The following is a 17,866-nucleotide window of genomic DNA, read 5'->3' on the forward strand; positions in this document are numbered from 1 at the left end:
TATTGGGAAATTGATATATGTTAGTCAAATACTTGTTGCTAGTAAAAATTGAGAAATCTATGAAGAGCAAAGAATTGGTAGGATAAAGATGAGACGTACTTCTTGTTCGGAATAAAATTCACCTATAGAGCCTCCGCATAAATAGGTATAATTCTCGGAAAGATTTTGGATGATCTTTCATATTGCTTCTCATTATACTTTTTATAGCTTAGAATCATCATCTGTTAGTTAAGTTGTTCGAGACGTGAATTGTAAATTTGCATTTCTAAACTACACTAAGGTCTTTTTTTACGCGGGGGATGCGTTCCTTATTTGTATGGGCCCGCGTGAAAAAAAACTTTTTTGATTTGCAAATAAAACAAAGAAAACCATCCTAGATTGTTTGAACCTCGTTCGGATACGATAGTAATCAATCTAGAGACCAAAATGCAACATTTTAAATTTTGAATATTTACACCAAAAATTGTGATTTTTTTTTTTAATTGATATAGGGTAGCAAACGGCTTCAGCCGGTTTCTGCATAAGATATCGTTTTTGAGTAAAGAAGAAAAGCAATCCGCCTAAAAAAGACCTTACTGTATTAAATTAGCGTTGGTGAAGCGGTGTGATATTTTACGATGTAATCTTTACATTGCGATTCTGGGTAATTCCTTTATTTCACTGTTAATAAAAGCGGTCAAAAATCATTACAGGGTTTCGGGAGCAAAAAATGATCAATAATCGCGCTTTGTCCAGCAAAACGTAGGTCACAGCATAATCAAGGCAGTGGAAATCCTTACAGCTTGATTCCATCCTTGTCAGCGTCATCGGCGTACTTCTCGACATACTTGTTGTTGGGGTCGTACTTGGCCTTCAGGAGCTTCCACTGTTCCGGGCGCTTCTCGGTCAGATTCTTGATAACCTTGGTACTTTGGGTCTTTTGCTTCTCGCTACATTTGGCGCAATCATTTTCCAGGGCATCGGGGAGAGCACGTTTCAGCTCGTTAACGTCCGGTGTGCAGGCGCCCTCATCCATCAGGCACTTGAAGTAGTTGATGAAGAGACGGTCCGAGTTCAGGATTTCGTCCACATCGACGCTATCGTACTTGGTCGTGTATTTGTCATCCTCGGCGGCAACCAGAGCAACCAGAGTCAGGGCAACGATGAAGAACTTCATGGTGATGAAACTAAAAATTTTCGATTATTAGCACTGTGAACACTTCTGGTACGAAAATTCCAGATCTACCTTGAGCATGCACTAAGGTCCGAAATCGAACTGTATTCTCACCAGCTTTCCCTCAGCTTTTTATACGTAAAAATCACTCCGGTTTTCTTGCTAGCATCAACCTTCGGTCAACGAACCATTAAACTGATTTCTCACTCGCTCTTAACAGCCACATATTTCGGCAAACAAGGATGAAAGAAAAGAAGAGTGTACCTCGCAAATGAGTTAATCATACAATCCATGAGAAGAACTGGAAATCAGATGATTGACATGTTTGCGGAATCTAATTTCGTTTCTTTCGCCATATCATATTTTGCCTTGTCAATCTTATTCCTGCTGGTTCTAATCCCTTATTCGTTAACTGGTTTTTGAAGTGATGTGCTAGTCTACAATTTGTTTTATTCTGTCTCATTTGAAGATGGGTATATTACAAAATTGATTTAGGTTCAATCCGATTAAAGAAAGGTCGTAAAAGAAAGACAATAAATTAATAATTTGGCTGCCACTCGTGGATTCTTTGCCCCACGATAATCTCCAGGTGATGAGCAGAATTAATGTGATCCGGACACAATCATTTGCACTGCTTGATAAAACATTATTATTCAATTATTCACTTTCACTCCACCTCGCTTTGTTCTATAACTTATGTTTCGGAAAATCATCGACAAAAATGAACGTGCTTCGAATAAGAAAATAGAATGGGAACTCTCAGAACAACCCGAACAAAGAGTCGCACTGAATTTAGTTTGCACGTTCTCTGTCGAACAGAAACTGCAGCAAGTTTTGATAATTTTAAATCCTTATTACCAGCATCAGTTGAGGTCGGCAAACTCAAAGCAGCTCAACGCTTTAATCTGGTCCAGTAAGAAATCATACCACAAGCCAAACGACAGACATCATTTCCTCTGTATGCAACGCTCTCGCTGGAGGATTTTCCGTTGACAGTGTGTCGTTTTGTTCCAAACTCGGGTTGCATCGCGTTGAATCAGCACAGTAGCGACTACCCACTGATTCTATTCATTCTTGCTTCTTCCTATCTCATGTAGCGCGCGTAAAACATGTGCACAAGTACTGCAGCGGGAACTGCGACATACGAACAATCGCAACGGGGAAATAGTGCACGTTTTATAATGTAATTCCAAAATTCCTCTTTTGGAATAAAAATAAAATGGTTGGTTTGCACAAAAAAAAAAACGCTACCCTAAAATTTAGTGTATTACGGAGCGTTCCATTTCCATATGCATATCCGGTGCTCCTCTTTCGAACCAAGGGGTGGGTTATTGCACCCATTGATGTTAGTTGAATCCCGGAGAAAATAGAAAATCGTTTTCCAGAGAAAATAAATTGCCCCGCGGATGGAGCTTTTATTCTCTGTGCTCTGTACGGAGTGCATTTCCATACTTACGCTCGGGTTTGCTGCCGGGTCGACTCAGACCGGATGATGCTCGATTTCATTTTGCCTTAATTTATTTTAATAGTGGATCCTATTATTTTGGCTCCATATAAAGTTACCACAATTCATAGTCGTGGTCAGGCTTCGCGTTTGGCAAGAGTATATTCCAAATAAAATTTAGGATTTTAACAATAAGATGATAAATGCATACGATTTTTTTTACCTTTTTTCAACTTTAGCTCACAAGTGTTAAGAATATTCAATATTCTGAAGTTTTGATTATAAGCGTTCTAACAAATTTCAATATATTTAGAGTACGGCAGATTAGGTAGCCCCCCTTGTCGTAAAATGCTATAAAAACCTAAATTAAATACCATAATATAGTTTGGCTAAAAACTTGAACCGAAACATGAATTAAAGTCTGCTGTTCGATCGATAACCTAGCTATAAAAATCGCCGCTCACAGTCCAGATTGCTGAAGAGTTCCCGCCGCGGTCGAGTGCCGATGACGACGATCAGCTGACTGCAATCTCTCACAGCAATCGTGGTCGATGATCTTCGTGCCGGTTGAGAACCCGGTGCCTTATAAAACCGTGTGTTCGCCTGCCGGCTCAGCTCAGTTGATCGTGAACTTCGCGGGCGATCAGTAATTTGTGGTGTGTTTTGTTAAAAAAAAAGTTAGTGTTAGTATGTTACCAGTGAAATCAGCTGTCCTAGCGCTGGGACTGATCCTGACGGTGTTGCTTCCCGCCGGTCAGAGTCAACAGACGACCAAGGTTCTGTGCTACTACGACGGGGCTAACTTCCTGATCGAAGGTAAGTCACACACCTTGCGTGTTTATTGTGCCGATCGACCGGTCGAGAAACTGTTTGGCACAGTGACATCACCTTGTCATGATTGTGGTCGGTGATTTGTGCGGTTTTTTTTTTGTTCTTTCCGCATCAAGATCTTACGATTGTTTGTGAGGAGCCGGTAGTTATTTTTTTTTCTATCTATTGGAGAGTGTGTATATATAATAACAAAATGAAAGAAATCATGTGATTAGTGTTGTCTCTCTAGAGCATACAATAAAATACTGTGGAAGCAGAACTGTGACAATTGGTACTAATTGTGCTACTACATGAAACAAGGAGTTGGGGCTGAATCATATATCACACCTTTGATGCGTGAGACAAAGTACAAACGAATGATGTTCAATTAGAGACTCTCTAGATTGTTACACGGTTGTGATAATAGATTATGTGCGTGATGTTTCTTGTTTCTATAATCTTCTATTATAACTTTGTATAAGCAAATAGAAATGGAACCAAACCAGCTTCGTGGCAGCCATTTTAGTTGCAAATTGGGGATACATGAAATCACTTACTGTTGCAAATTAGTGAATTTCGGTTTCCTATCGATGATCTCATTGCTTGAATTGTTAATTTCTCTGTGGCCGTAAACAAGTCCGAGACTGTTTACGGGAGCAGGAACAAAAATTCAATCATGCTTGAGCAATCAACTTTCGACCAAAATGAAGGCTGGATTTTGCTTTGGTCAAATATATTTAAAAGAACTTCGAGCAAGTTTGAATCTTTGCAGGAGTGATTGTAAGGGCCAGTAAACAATTCCTGTGGACGTGTGAAATATTTTCTCAGCATTTTTTTTAGTTTTGGGAATGATCAGCTTTTATAATTTATAAACATATTTTAATTTATTTCTATAATTTAGCTGTAATTTTTTTATGGGAATTGTAATCTCAACTCAGTACTCTAGAAGATTTCCATAATTTCTAAAAGTGTGCTCTATCTATCCAACTTTGTGCATCATTCATCTTTTTAAATTTGAAATAGCTCCTATTGTTTTTAATATCTTTCTGAGGGTTGAATCATCTCTTTGTTTCAAAAAGCATATTTTCTTTCTGGAAAACTTTTGAGCCTGCCAGACCACTCAAAACTCTCTCGATTTAAGTATTTCGTGTGGGAAGTAAAATACGAAAGATCCTGCCAGTCGTTGCCAGCCAGGGCGAGACAGATTTCGTCATCCGTCACCACCACCGCGTTGTGATTTGCCGGAAAAAATTATTTGACCATCTTATTCAGACACGGCTGCTGCGCCATTGCCTGCAGCTCTGAGACCAGTGGACGGGACTGCCACTTCCTGATATGTATGTCCATGTTCGCCAGGTTTTTTTTACTTCTATCTCGGTCTTCCTCTTCAGCATTCTTTGGAGCTTCTTGGGGCTCAGGGTCGTCGTCCGTCCGGAACCGGGCTTTTTTCGATGCTCTAATTGTTGTCCAATAGTGCCAAGATGTTGTAGATGCCGGAACGGGCGCACGATGTTCGTTTTCGATGAGACAGAGTACCCCGTTCTTTAAACACTCACACTTCTGAACGGAGTTCGTCTGATAGAGCTGTCAAATTTTCTCTGCTCATGGGTTACTATGAATGATGCTGCATGGGTAGTTTTGTCAGTGCGTGTGCAGGTAAACCCATCGGCAGTTTTTGGTTATTTATTTTACCGCAAACGTTATGAAAAAGGTTTTAAAATAAGATTATATTATAGTACGTTTGCAGAATGTGTTTATTTAGACTGAGGTATTTTCTCGTAGAAACAGATACATTCTATCCTAAATAAAGGCAAATAATTGCACTAGGAAGTTATCAAATGGCAGTAAATAATTGAGACGTCAATGGAAATTATAATCTGTAACGAAATCTTCTTATTCTCTATTGATTTCGTTTAAAAAGTTTCGCAGATATTCAACACCTTAGTCTTTTAAGATATAACTTGACAATATTTGTCAATATTTACTCAAAAAAATCTTGTTTAATGGATGTTCGGGAAAAAGTGAAACAAATTTTTTATTCCTAGTTCGAAACCACACAGTAAAGCTAAAGTAAAGTAAAGTAAGTAACGAATAAGTAAGTCTACTTTTAAAGTTTCACGTTTTTGAAGCAATGAACCTGAACACTTCGCACAGTTATTTCGATTCGGGTAGTTTCATTTCCATTTGATTACTTCCAACTACTGTCATCGAATAACAATAAACATTTCCGCTGTCAAACGAGTTCAATTGCGGGTTTCTTTTCCATCTAGTATTCACCAGTTCAAACAAAAAACAATATCGCATGCTTAGCCTTGGGGCTAATAGCGGTCTCGATCAACTAGATTAGTTGAGAGAATTCGTTATCGATATTGTTTTCGGCACATTTTGCATGTGTAGGATAAGTACAATACACCGTGCCCCAGTGCTGAGTCGAGAAAATTTCTAGCTCGAAAAGATCCTCGAATCGATCGGGAATCGAACCCGATATCACAACCGTGTGGGAGAGCTAGCCGACCGACATCGCTAACCACAGAACCACGGGGACCACAATTCACCAGTTGCACTGTTCCAATTGACGGAATGACTGACGCAAAGGTTAAGTCTATCCTTTTCTTCAGCGTGTCATTCGAAAGTAGCACCGCATCACGTCATTTGATGGTCAAGCGGGAGCTGAAGGCCATGTGACTGTATTCATTTAGTGCGCAAGTTTTGATCAATATTAACCTCGCCACTCAGGAGTTTGGAATATTTGATATACAATTTTTCAAAAAAATTTTTTTTAAATCATAAACAATTTTTATTTTTCCTCTCTTTTTATCATATCATCACGATTTGCTTAACTCCCAATCCCTTCCTTATGAGAGACGAACTGTATGGACTGGTCAGCACTTAAAGTCATTTTCAATAGTAAATCGTCAGGCGATAGTGACGCTGTTATGCTTCGCTTCCAATTGTAAATCATGTTTTTCCTTTTTGAGCTCTTCAGCTGTCGAGTTCATTGCAAGAGCATTCGAGTAGTTTTAATGTGACTGAACTGAAACTGAAAGAAATATACTGGGGTGAGATTTATTAATGAAATTTTACAAAGAATGAGAAATTACGATACAAATCAGACAACGAATCAATCAGCGATTGAAAATATTACAAAAGATTTTTTTTGTAGGCTTAAGAGAAAATAAAAAAGCTTATTAATTCAAAAAATGGAGACTTTTTCAGAATCAACAGAACTTGGAGGCGAAGGGCTCTGCGAATGAATTGAATAAGTTTTTTGTACAAAGCATTGACTGCGTACGTAGTTAATGATGATGATAACGAAGAAAAGTACCTGTTTGGGGATCATTCAAAGAAATCGATGAAGGAGAACTAAAAATGAATATGAAGGTTTTATTGATTTTTATATAAGAGTTATGTGAGATGCTTATGTCTCTATCTAAACATAATTACTGAACCTGATAAATAAGTCGTACCCCAAGGTAGTGTTCTATTGTTTATTTTTACATTAATGATGAACATAGTAAATACTGCAGAAGTCAACATGTTTGCAGATGATAAGGTGATCTTCGTAATAGCGGACAGTACACTAAAGTCGCTTTTAACGCGGGGGATACGTGCGTGAAAAAAGCGCAAATTCCGGAATTCGCGTAAAAACCGCGTAAATTCCAGAATCCGCGCAAAAAAAACGCGTAAATTCCGGAATCCTCGTAAAAAACGCGTTAACTTTGCAATTCGAGTGAAGATAAACCGAAATCCGCGTAAAAGAAAATACCGCGTAAATTCCGGAATTCGCGTGCGTGAAAAAAAACCGCGTAAATTCCGGAATCCGCGCAAAGCATACGCTATCGTGAGAACAGTACTAAAAAAAGTGCGTGATCAAAGTCAAACGAATTAATGTTGAATGTACAGAGTACAAATTACAAGCCTAAAAAAGGTAAACCTGACTGTCGATAACGAAAAGTCGAGAATGTTGAAAGTGAGAAATATCTTGCTATTAGTCGGATGAGAAGTGATGCTTCAATGAACATTTTAGGTTACACTGTAAGGAATGCCGAAAAAAATAAAGGATTACTATACAGAATAGCCCCATACCTGACTTTCGCTAGTACAACTTTACTGTATAAGGCATTTAAAGCCTGATGAAGTATTTTTTATTGATAATTGTTAGGTTATAGTGACACTGTTAACCGTTACCTCCAATTGGGGTGTTTAGCTATTTATTCTCATTTTCAAATATCAGCTAATTTTCTGAGCAAAACGTGATTTTTCAAAATTTAATATCGTTGTCCTTAGATTTTCAAATAAAGAATAAAAATCGTTCTAAACCGCTTGGATGATAGTTGGTACATGAACGAACTGCGAATTGAAGCGATTTCGAGCAATTTTAATTCGTGATTAATAAACCGAAAGACAACAATATAAAATTTCTTTAAATCACGTTTCACAAACATGTGGTATAGCTGAACAACTCAATTGAAATTCATTTATTTCTTTTTCGAGCACTTTTGATCCACAAATGAAACCCACTCGTATGCAGTTGCTTTGATTTTGACAGCTAAAGGGCTTGGAAAGGAAAGGCATGTTTTTTTTCAGGGTGGCCAGCAAACCGTGAAACCGGGAAAAAAACCGGGAACTCGAAAATGAAACGGAAAAAACCGGGAAAAAGCCGGGAATTTCAATACTAAACCGGAAAATTCATCATGTTTATTTTAAACATTATTTTTCATTTACTACATGCTTGGGATCTGTTGTATTAGTATACATTTTCTGCCATCTCACAAACACTGGAAGACTCAAAGAAGCATTTAGTTGGTCTCGGGGTAAGATGTTGGAGTAACAAGCCAGTAGTCATATGTTAGAATCTCGCCTAAGAGAGACGACCGTTAGAGTCAATAGGATCCTAGTGCCTAGCCCTGCAATTGTTCTGTACACTAACTGTTGGCTGCGATTGTTTTACTCTATTCTGTCTTCTTTCTTATTCGCACTGATTAGGACTTCAACAGTAAGTGCCGATCAAACACCAAAACAATCACCACTTTACAGGATCAACGTCTGATGTCATTTATGTCTGAGTATGTTTCAAAGTTATGTACCCATTTATTCATAATTGATGTAAAAATATTCTTTAAAATGAAACAGGTATCGAATCTTTGGTTACAAACCGCCAACAAAAACGTACAAAACTCAAGGAAGGTTAAAATTTTAAATTACTAAAAAAATATTTTTGTGAATTTTTTCATTTTATTTTCAAAAAGCACTTCGAATAAGGCCAAAATCCGTAATCGAGCTTAAAAACAATTGATGAAACTTCTCAAGGCTTGAAATGATAGAAAATGATTCCAAAGATATGTCGTTTCCGAAAAAAAATCTGAAACATGAAGCACACATTGATTTTCAATTATATCTTGAGTAGAGCTGAGGAAAATAAGGGAAATTTTGAGAGAATGATATTTTCTGCACGTTACACGTTTCGAAAAGCCCCAAGTGTGCTCTTTGTACTAGACACAAGATATAACCACATAATACCTCGTTTAGGATTTACACCATGGACCGAGTTGCATTCCTCAGCCATGAAAAATCGAAAAATCAACAGCAAAGAGGTGTTGGCCAAAGTAGTTTCAAGTTTTGAAATGAAATAATGATAATAAAATCAACATTCTTTTATAAATTTATTTTGTCAATGAATAAACGTGATTGAACTCATATATTTACGCGTTTCAAAACCGGGAAAAACATCGATTTGTAACCGGGAAAACCGGGAATTTAAAATTGGAAATCTGCTAACCACCCTGTTATTTTACAACGTCATTTTTGTCACAACAAATAACAACGTCACTGTCACCTGACGTTAGTCAATTGAAAATGACATTGAGCGCTGATGAAGACAGGGGGCTTCCATAAAGTAAAGCTGAACCATTGTGCTGCAAATTTATAGACCTTTAAAGGAAAAATACAGCAAAAATTATTCGTCTTGGTTTCGAATGAATTCCCACACTTTTCGTTTATATCGCCCATCATCTTCTGCACAGTGGAAGTGTCAGCTCGATCCGCCATTTTCTTCCACCATCTATGTAAATCAGCTGGTTATTATTTATCGTTCTGTCACTTTTCTTTAACTTGATACAGTTTACCGCCCTTTATATCTTAAATTGGCTAAGGGTTGGTAGCTTTTTCGATGACATCAATTCCATTCTCCTTGTACCAATTTATGACTTCCGGGCTGTAGTGGCAGCTGGCCAAGTCAGGCCAGAACTTCACCAGATCGGCCATTCATAGTTGATCCGGTGATGAAAACTTTAGTTTTCCTCTGCCAAACCATCAGCTTCCGAGCGAACTTGTCAGCAAACACGAATTTAAACCGCTTGGCGACATTACCCTTGCGCTTGGACACATAGAATTTTTGTTCTGGGAGCTGCGCGAAATCCATTCTTACATGCCTCATCGTCCGTTGAAATGTAACCGTCGAATTTGGTCAAGACTTTCTCATATAGAATCCTAGCGCGATGTTTGCAAAGTTTTGCAACGAGATTATGCTTGAGGTTCCTGTTAGAGTGCTTACTGACTCGGAATGACGGCAGGCCTTCACGCCGAAAGATTCGCGGGACAGTTCTGTACGGTGCCGCGAACATTTTAGCCAAATCGCGCAGGGTGATCCGAGGGTTCGTTCGAACTGCTCTGCAAACTCTTAATCGTAACTGCTTGTCAATCGTTCCATTTCTGCGGTTGCTGTGATCAGCGCAGTCCAGCGTTAGCAGTTCCACAACCCTAAGGCCTCTGCCATGCTGAATGCCAACGCGAGCGATCGGGCGAGGTTCTTGTCGTAGGTAAATAAACAGCCGTAAGTAGAGCTGTTCATTAACCTACGGCAAAAATCTCGCCCGATCGCTCGCGTTGGCGTTCAGCCTGGCACAGGCCCAAGTTTGTACTAGGCGCCAGTGATCAACAGCGAATAACAGAAGAGTTGTGTGCAAAACCTCCACCACAACGCTGTCATAAAACTATACTCAGCGGTTGTTACATCACTTGCATGGTTGCATTTGAGGGTAATCGTAGATGATAAATTCGAAGCAACCTTCTTCTTTCTGGAAATAATGCGGTGGCTCTGAAAAGATTAAAAATGGCACCTGAGGTCGATGTATGGTCTATAAATATCATCCTGCTGGCTACTGCTGCTGCTAATCGCTGCTGTTAAACGCTGAAACTACAGCTGTTACCACTCGCTGCTGCTGGATTATGTCCGTCGAATTTGGTCAAGACTTGCTCATATAGCATCCTAGCGCGATGTTCGAAATTGCAGTGCGTTCATTTATGTGAAGTTGACATAGTGCATACTTCTTGAAATGCCGTTTTGCTCAATAAAATCACGTGAAATTTCTTCATAGAAGGAGCAAAGTTTGTGTGTTCCCAGCACTTCAAACCGGAAGGCTTCGAATGCCGGTATCTTGTCGGTCATGGTAAGGCAATAATCATTTTAAATATTTACTCTGGTCTTACTATCAAAAACATTACAGTCGTTCCATATATTCTTACGTTACCTGAAAGAGATCCGTCTGTAAGAAGTCTGCGATTTAAACCTAAGGCACAGGCTGAATAACTGTTACACGTATCAACATAAGATTAAAACACATGAAAAAAATATTCTAGAGGGAAAGATTAACAAGTATAAAATAGTTAAGATGAGAGACCACGGTAATTTTCGAAATCTTTGTACTATTACAGGAAAAAATAAATTACAAGAAAATATATTTGAGACTCCATCCAAAACCGTTTCGAGAAAATAGCAAAAAAAGCTGGCACTTTGTAGAATGTAAATTGACTTTGACTCTTTATGTAATTTATTTATATGGTATATTTTTGGGAATTCTTACCCGATTAAAATCTATGTCAAATTTCGGTTGGAAATTCAAAATTAAATTTCTTGGTGTTGTGAATAACCCGAATACTCCGCTAACCGTACGATTTTCGCGTATAACTGTTCCTCTACCGCTTGCGATCGGTTCGCGGCTTGCCTTCAGCGAAACCTGAGGGTCATCAGCGAGCGTTGATTACGCTTGATGTTCGAATAAAAACAATTATGTCTGACAAAATCCATTCATAGCTAGTGGCAGAATCCTAGGAAACTTGATTAACAATATTAACCAAATACATGAAATCAAGGTATCAGTCCTATTTTTTCCATATTAAGATAAATTGAGAACGGTTTTCTTCGGTCATTACTAGCAAACAGAGACTGAGTTTCAAACGGTAAAAGTGCTTTTAAAGTCACTTAGATGAAAATTCCACGCACGAGAAGGCTTCGTAATAGTACTTCCAAAAATCTAGTTTTGCTCAATAAACAAAGTATCAACTAGAAAAGCAGTCACGTGTGCAAAGCTTTATTCAAACTGAAACTGTTCAAAACTGGTCGATTGGTCATGTAGAGGACAGGGCCCTATTTTTGTGAAATTGGGTAGTTTCATATCGTTAGCGTTTCTTGTCTCACATTGATGAGTATCCGTTCCTAATTTTGCGTAATAAAATAAATACTGCGGTATCATTTTATTTTTATTTTTAAGTGTAAACAATATTGTTCTTAACTTGATCCTTCTCTCCACAGACAATCAATACAAGCATTCTCACACAACTACACTCATCTTGTCACGTTTTAACATCAATCTCATGGCTGTATTTTTGAGTCTTTTATCCTTTTTTGTCAACGTTAGTTCGCTAGAAAAAGCACCGATGGCAGTATTCAAAATGTGGTGCTATGATTGTCTTCTGTGCTCTACATTTTCGAAGCATGAAAATGAAACTGAATATTTCGCGCAGTCATTTCGATTCGAACAGGTTCATTTTCGTTTGATTCCTTTCAGATACTGTCATCGAACTACGATGATTATCGAGATCAAACCGGTTATCCCGTGTTTTGTTTATCGGGTCATTTAGAATAAAACTGATAAAACTGAATTAACGAAGAGACTTTTTCCTTCCCTTCAACGTGTCATTTGAAATTAGCACCGCATCATCTCATTTAATGATAGTTTCCTAACACATATAGTTGGAACGAGAATGGCATCAAATAAATACGTCATGTAAGTTTCGATCGATATTCCGAAAGATTTTTTGACGTAGAACTACGTCTCTCAGGAAGTTCCGCTACGAAAAAATATGTCCAATTTCAAATGCTTATAAACCGGTTAGTTTTCAACGAATTTCCTTTGTTCTTACACTAATCTATTACAAAATCATCTACGCATCCGCCCAAATGCAGAAAATTGTACTTTGATTATGAGAACTATTATACTATTGTAAATTGTCAAGCATTGTTGAAACGCAGATTTCGACCTCTGATTGGTTGCTTAATGCTTTCCTTTCTGCTTACAGCTCTTATTTTACAGCTGTAAGAAGCAAGCGCATATCCGATATTTATTTGAACAAAATATTGTCCTTTTCAGGACAAAACAAAAAAATAATTGAAGATTGAATATTTTTCCGTTTCGCGCTAGAATTAAAGTAAAATTTTATTTTGACCTGCATGCACTTTGCGCCTTGTACCATTCCTAGTCAGTGATGCCGTATTTTTATGTGCTCTTTCCTTGCACAATCCTTTAGAAATAATCAATACACTTCATTCAAAATGTTGGAACGCTGCAACAAAGACGGTTGAAAATTCGACTTTACAGCAGTAATCTGAAACACATCCTCATGCCAATCAACGATAATAAATTGCAGGTTAGGAGAAAGAAGGAGTTTGATTGTCTTGGTAACGAAAACATAGTGAACAAACCTGATGCTAAAAGCTTATACGTCACAACGTCGAAGGGTCCATCACAACGCACTGGTAGATATTAGGCCGTATGAATAAAACAAGTTACTCTGCTTCTCCCGTAAGATTTGCACGCATGAGTGAAGCATACGCTTTTATTCATACGGCTTATTGATGAAAGAGGATTTTTAATAGCAACTTTTGCGAAGAGATTTTCTCTTGCTATATTGGAAATCAATTTATAAATATGTGGTGTACAATATAAATATTTTGTTCAACTAAATATGCGCTTGCTGCTTACAGCTATAAAATAAGAGCTGTAAGCAGAAAGGAAAGCATTAAGCAACCAATCAGAGGTCGAAATCTGCGTTTCAACAATGCTTGACAATTTACAATAGTATAATAGTTCTCATAATCAAAGTACAATTTTCTGCATTTGGGCGGATGCGTAGATGATTTTGTAATAGATTAGTGTAAGAACAAATGAAATTCGTTGAAAACTAACCGGTTTATAAGCATTTGAAATTGGACATATTTTTACGTAGCGGAACTTCCTGAGTGACGTAGTTCTACGTCAAAAAATCTTTCGGAATATCGATCGAAACTTACATGACGTATTTATTTGATGCCATTCTCGTTCTAACTATATGTGTTAGGAAACTATCATTAAATGAGATGATGCGGTGCTAATTTCAAATGACACGTTGAAGGGAAGGAAAAAGTCTCTTTGTTAATTCAGTTTTATCAGTTTTATTCTAAATGACCCGATAAACAAAACACGGGATAACCGGTTTGATCTCGATAATCATCGTAGTTCGATGACAGTATCCGAAAGGAATCAAACGAAAATGAACCTGTTCGAATCGAAATGACTGCGCGAAATATTCAGTTTTATTTTCATGCTTCGAAAATGTAGAGCACAGAAGACAATCATAGCACCACATTTTGAATACTGCCATCGGTGCTTTTTCTAGCGAACTAACGTTGTCAAAAAAGGATAAAAGACTCAAAAATACAGCTATGAGATTGATTTTAAAACGTGACAAGATGAGTGTAGTTGTGTGAAAATGCTTGTATTGATTGTCTGTGAAGAGAAGGATCAAGTTAAGAACAATATTGTTTACACTTAGAAATAAAAATAGAATGATACCGCAGTATTTATTTTATTGCGCAAAATTAGGAACGGATACTCATCAATGTGAGACAAGAAACGCTAACGATATGAAACTACCCAATTTCACAAAAATAGGGCCCTGTCCCCTACATGACCAATCGACCAGTTTTGAACAGTTTCAGTTTGAATAAAGCTTTGCACACGTGACTGCTTTTCTAGTTGATACTTTGTTTATTGAGCCAAACTAGATTTTTGGAAGTACTATTACGAAGCTTTCTCGTGCGTGGAATTTTCATCTAAGTGGTCTTTAAAAGGACTTATACCGTTTGAAACTCAGTCTCTGTTTGCTAGTAATGACCGAAGAAAACCGTTCTCAATTTATCTTAATATGGAAAAAATAGGACTGATACCTTGATTTCATGTATTTGGTTAATATTGTTAATCAAGTTTCCTAGGATTCTGCCACTAGCTATGAATGGATTTTGTCAGACATAATTGTTTTTATTCGAACATCAAGCGTAATCAACGCTCGCTGATGACCCTCAGGTTTCGCTGAAGGCAAGCCGCGAACCGATCGCAAGCGGTATTTGTCTGGCCGGAGGGATCAGTTGCAATATGTTTGTTCAATATTTAACACAAACAAAGCACTACAACCGTGATGCTCGTGTTTACCACCAGCTCTCTTGTTGCCGTCGTTGGCATTGAATGAATTTCCAGAGAATTTCACTGTTTGAACTATGAAGGCAGGGACTAGCAACGCTTTTACTGCTAAGACGTTAAACGAATATGGAAACATAATATTTTGCTAAGCACTTGAAATTAGTCAAATCAAACATTGATAAACGAACAAACTTTAATGATGGCTGTTAGGTAAATGTTTCGTCGGAAAAGAATGTCAACTCTAGAAACTTGTTTTTCTCCCGACAGTTTTGCTAACAAATACAGGAAGAAAACAATCAATTTCACACGAAAATAGACCGCTCTTATGCGAAGCACTAAAATTAGCATATCTGTGAATCATAATATTCCACAATCGTTTAATTGCCCAACGCTAGTCTCTAACCCTAGCGAGAGAGAGATTCACACTGAATAAGAAGCAAGTATACGAAACAAATCATTTCCCCCGTGCTTCATTAGAATTGTAGAACGATGCTGCTGTCAATTCTGACTCGCCGTAGATGATATCGTCGTTGTAGACCGGCTCACAAATGCAAATGCTTTCCACCGATAACCCTATTTTAGAGAAGGTCACGTATTGCATAATTTCTAGAAAGTTTCAGCTGATTAGAGCCCCCCTAAGCGATAACAGAAAATTAACGTATTATTATTTCTTGTTCTCCCCCGTGCAGGCCTAGGCAAAGTCACGTTAGGCGACATCGAAACCGCAGTTCCATTCTGTACGCATTTGGTTTACGGTTATGCTGCTGTCGATTCGGACTCCTCCAAAGCCGTTTCTCGCAATCCGAACTTAGATCTGGACACCGGAAAGGGCAACTATCGGCAGGTGACGCAGCTGAAGCGTAAATTCCCAGCCCTCAAGGTACTGCTAGGAATCGGCGGGTACCGATTCTCCGCTCCGTCTCCCAAGTATCTGGAACTGCTGGAGTCCGGTGCTTCACGGATCACCTTCATCAACAGTGTTTATTCGATAGTTAAGACTTACGACTTCGATGGAATTGATATAGCCTGGCAGTTCCCGCAGAACAAACCGAAAAAGATCCGCTCCACCACCAGTAAGCTGTGGCACGGATTCAAGAAAGTGTTCAGCGGGGACCAGGTGCTGGACGAGAAAGCCGATGAGCATCGCGAAGAGTTCACCGCTCTGCTGCGGGAGCTGAAAAATGCATTCCGATCTGACAACTACCAGCTGGGAATTACCGTGCTGCCCCATGTTAATGCCACCGTTTTCATGGACATTCCCGCCATCATTAACTATTTGGACTTTGTGAGTATTGCCGCCTACGATATGCAAACCCCACAACGCAACCCCAAGGAAGCTGATTTCTCCGCTCCACTATACGAGCTGAACGATCGAGTACCCGGAAATAATGTGGATGGATTGGTTAGGGTGTGGTAGGTTTTCAGATTCGTCGGATTTAGACTTGTTTTGATTTGTGCTTTTTTTGTAGGTTAAACAGCAACGCACCGGCTTCTAAACTGATAGTAAGCATTCCCACTCATGGTCTCGGGTGGAAGCTGACGGAAGATTCGGGAATTACGGGAGTTCCACCGTTGGCAGCCGATGGCGCTGGACCCGCCGGACCGCAACTGCAGCAGGATGGATTCTACAATTGGGCTGAAACTTGCGCTAAACTTCCAAATCCCAGCAACACCGGTCTGAAGGGAGCGGATGCTCCCCTACGTAAGGTTGGCGATCCCACCAAACGATTCGGAACGTATGCGTTCCGTCTGCCGGACAGTAACGGGGAAAATGGTCTGTGGGTTTCGTACGAAGATCCAGATACGGCTGGTAACAAGGCTGGATACGTGAAGGCGAAAGGTCTCGGTGGTATCGCTATCGTCGATTTGGCGTACGATGATTTCCGCGGTACTTGCGCTGGGGAGAAGTATCCTATTCTGCGCGCCGCGAAGTATAGGCTGTAAGCGCAGGAGGTTTAAGTTTAGTTTTATGTGAAACACAGTCAGTCAATACCGATATTTCTGTTTAAAACGTTAAAATTGTAAATGAATGCATCAACTGTTAATTTGTGTTTTTTTTAATAAATTAAAAGTTTCCATTTTCGCCCACCTCCACAAGGTATGAATGAAAGTGACCTGATTCCGTTGAAATTTACTTCACTTGTTGGCTCTCGGATTATCATACCTTCGTAAGCTCCCGAGATTACCAGAAGATCCATTTTTCTATTTCTAGCTTCAGGCTGCTAGTTTTCCAACACACGAAAGCTGGGTGAGAAATGTCTTTGTTACGTATTGAACCTGGATAGCAAACGTGTCTTTACTTTGACACACAATTTATTATTATTATTATTATTATTATTATTATTATTATTATTATTATTCGTATTATTTATTATATTCAGTTTTACCCGAAGTTTAATCAACCAAGAATTACTACCAGTGATAGTAATGGCTCACGCGTTCTCTGGCTTTTGAAAACGGGATTTTATCGTTCTAAACTCAAGTTTAGAATGCTATCTCGAATCTGTCTGGTTTTTAAAAGCGAGCTCCATTTTGGAATGATTTTTAAATTTACGCTCTTCCGAAGAAATTGAAATTTACGCTCTTCCGAAAAAATTTTTCGTCATTCTCAGCTTATTCTGAAATCATTCTGTTTTCTAAAGTCCGGCACGTAAAAAATTGGTCGATTTCAAAGTGCTGTATTCCTGTGATAATGCATTGAAAACAACCTGTAAAGCTGCATTTGATAGTTGAGTGTATATGCAATGGTTGCTAAGATGACTTTTCACCGTTTTCTCTCCAGTTTTTCAAAATGACATCCAAGCAAGAGAAGCAGCGTGTCAAAATTTCACACGTGCAACAAGATCCCGACGGACGTTCTCGCACGCCTAGTTAGCTGAATTACTGGAAGTGACCTAATCGATCGTTTTGAAGGTGTTCGGGGAGCGGCTTTCTACCGCGAGGAGA

General features: G+C 38.7%; 2 protein-coding genes across 2 annotated transcripts; one reads left to right on the top strand and one right to left on the bottom strand.

The window, feature by feature from the left end:
• Positions 1 to 645: 645 nt before the first annotated feature.
• LOC129727730 (ejaculatory bulb-specific protein 3-like) lies at positions 646 to 1,377 on the bottom strand. Its single transcript, XM_055685834.1, has 2 exons — positions 1,226 to 1,377; positions 646 to 1,166 (listed from the first exon to the last, which is right to left on the bottom strand). Exon 2 carries the CDS (start codon positions 1,154 to 1,156, stop codon positions 776 to 778), a length of 381 nt encoding a protein of 126 aa, XP_055541809.1. The 5' UTR covers positions 1,157 to 1,166; positions 1,226 to 1,377; the 3' UTR covers positions 646 to 775.
• Positions 1,378 to 3,195: 1,818 nt separating this feature from the next.
• Positions 3,196 to 16,965, top strand: LOC129726617 (chitinase-like protein Idgf4). The gene is made up of 3 exons (XM_055683532.1): positions 3,196 to 3,413; positions 15,610 to 16,333; positions 16,390 to 16,965. Exons 1-3 carry the CDS (start codon positions 3,287 to 3,289, stop codon positions 16,862 to 16,864), a joined length of 1,326 nt encoding a protein of 441 aa, XP_055539507.1. The 5' UTR covers positions 3,196 to 3,286; the 3' UTR covers positions 16,865 to 16,965.
• The last annotated feature ends 901 nt before the right edge of the window (positions 16,966 to 17,866 follow it).

This window comes from Wyeomyia smithii, chromosome 3, assembly GCF_029784165.1.
Source record: "Wyeomyia smithii strain HCP4-BCI-WySm-NY-G18 chromosome 3, ASM2978416v1, whole genome shotgun sequence".
Classification (NCBI taxonomy): domain Eukaryota; kingdom Metazoa; phylum Arthropoda; class Insecta; order Diptera; family Culicidae; genus Wyeomyia; species Wyeomyia smithii.

Bases quoted from the DNA above. Each gene is read 5' to 3' on its own strand.
- LOC129727730 (XM_055685834.1), bottom strand. From the start codon at position 1,156: ATGAAGTTCTTCATCGTTGCCCTGACTCTGGTTGCTCTGGTTGCCGCC.
- LOC129726617 (XM_055683532.1), top strand. From the start codon at position 3,287: ATGTTACCAGTGAAATCAGCTGTCCTAGCGCTGGGACTGATCCTGACG. The intron at 3,414-15,609 runs GTAAGTCACACA...TCCCCCGTGCAG, and splicing joins GGCTAACTTCCTGATCGAAG to GCCTAGGCAAAGTCACGTTA. The intron at 16,334-16,389 runs GTAGGTTTTCAG...CTTTTTTTGTAG, and splicing joins GATGGATTGGTTAGGGTGTG to GTTAAACAGCAACGCACCGG.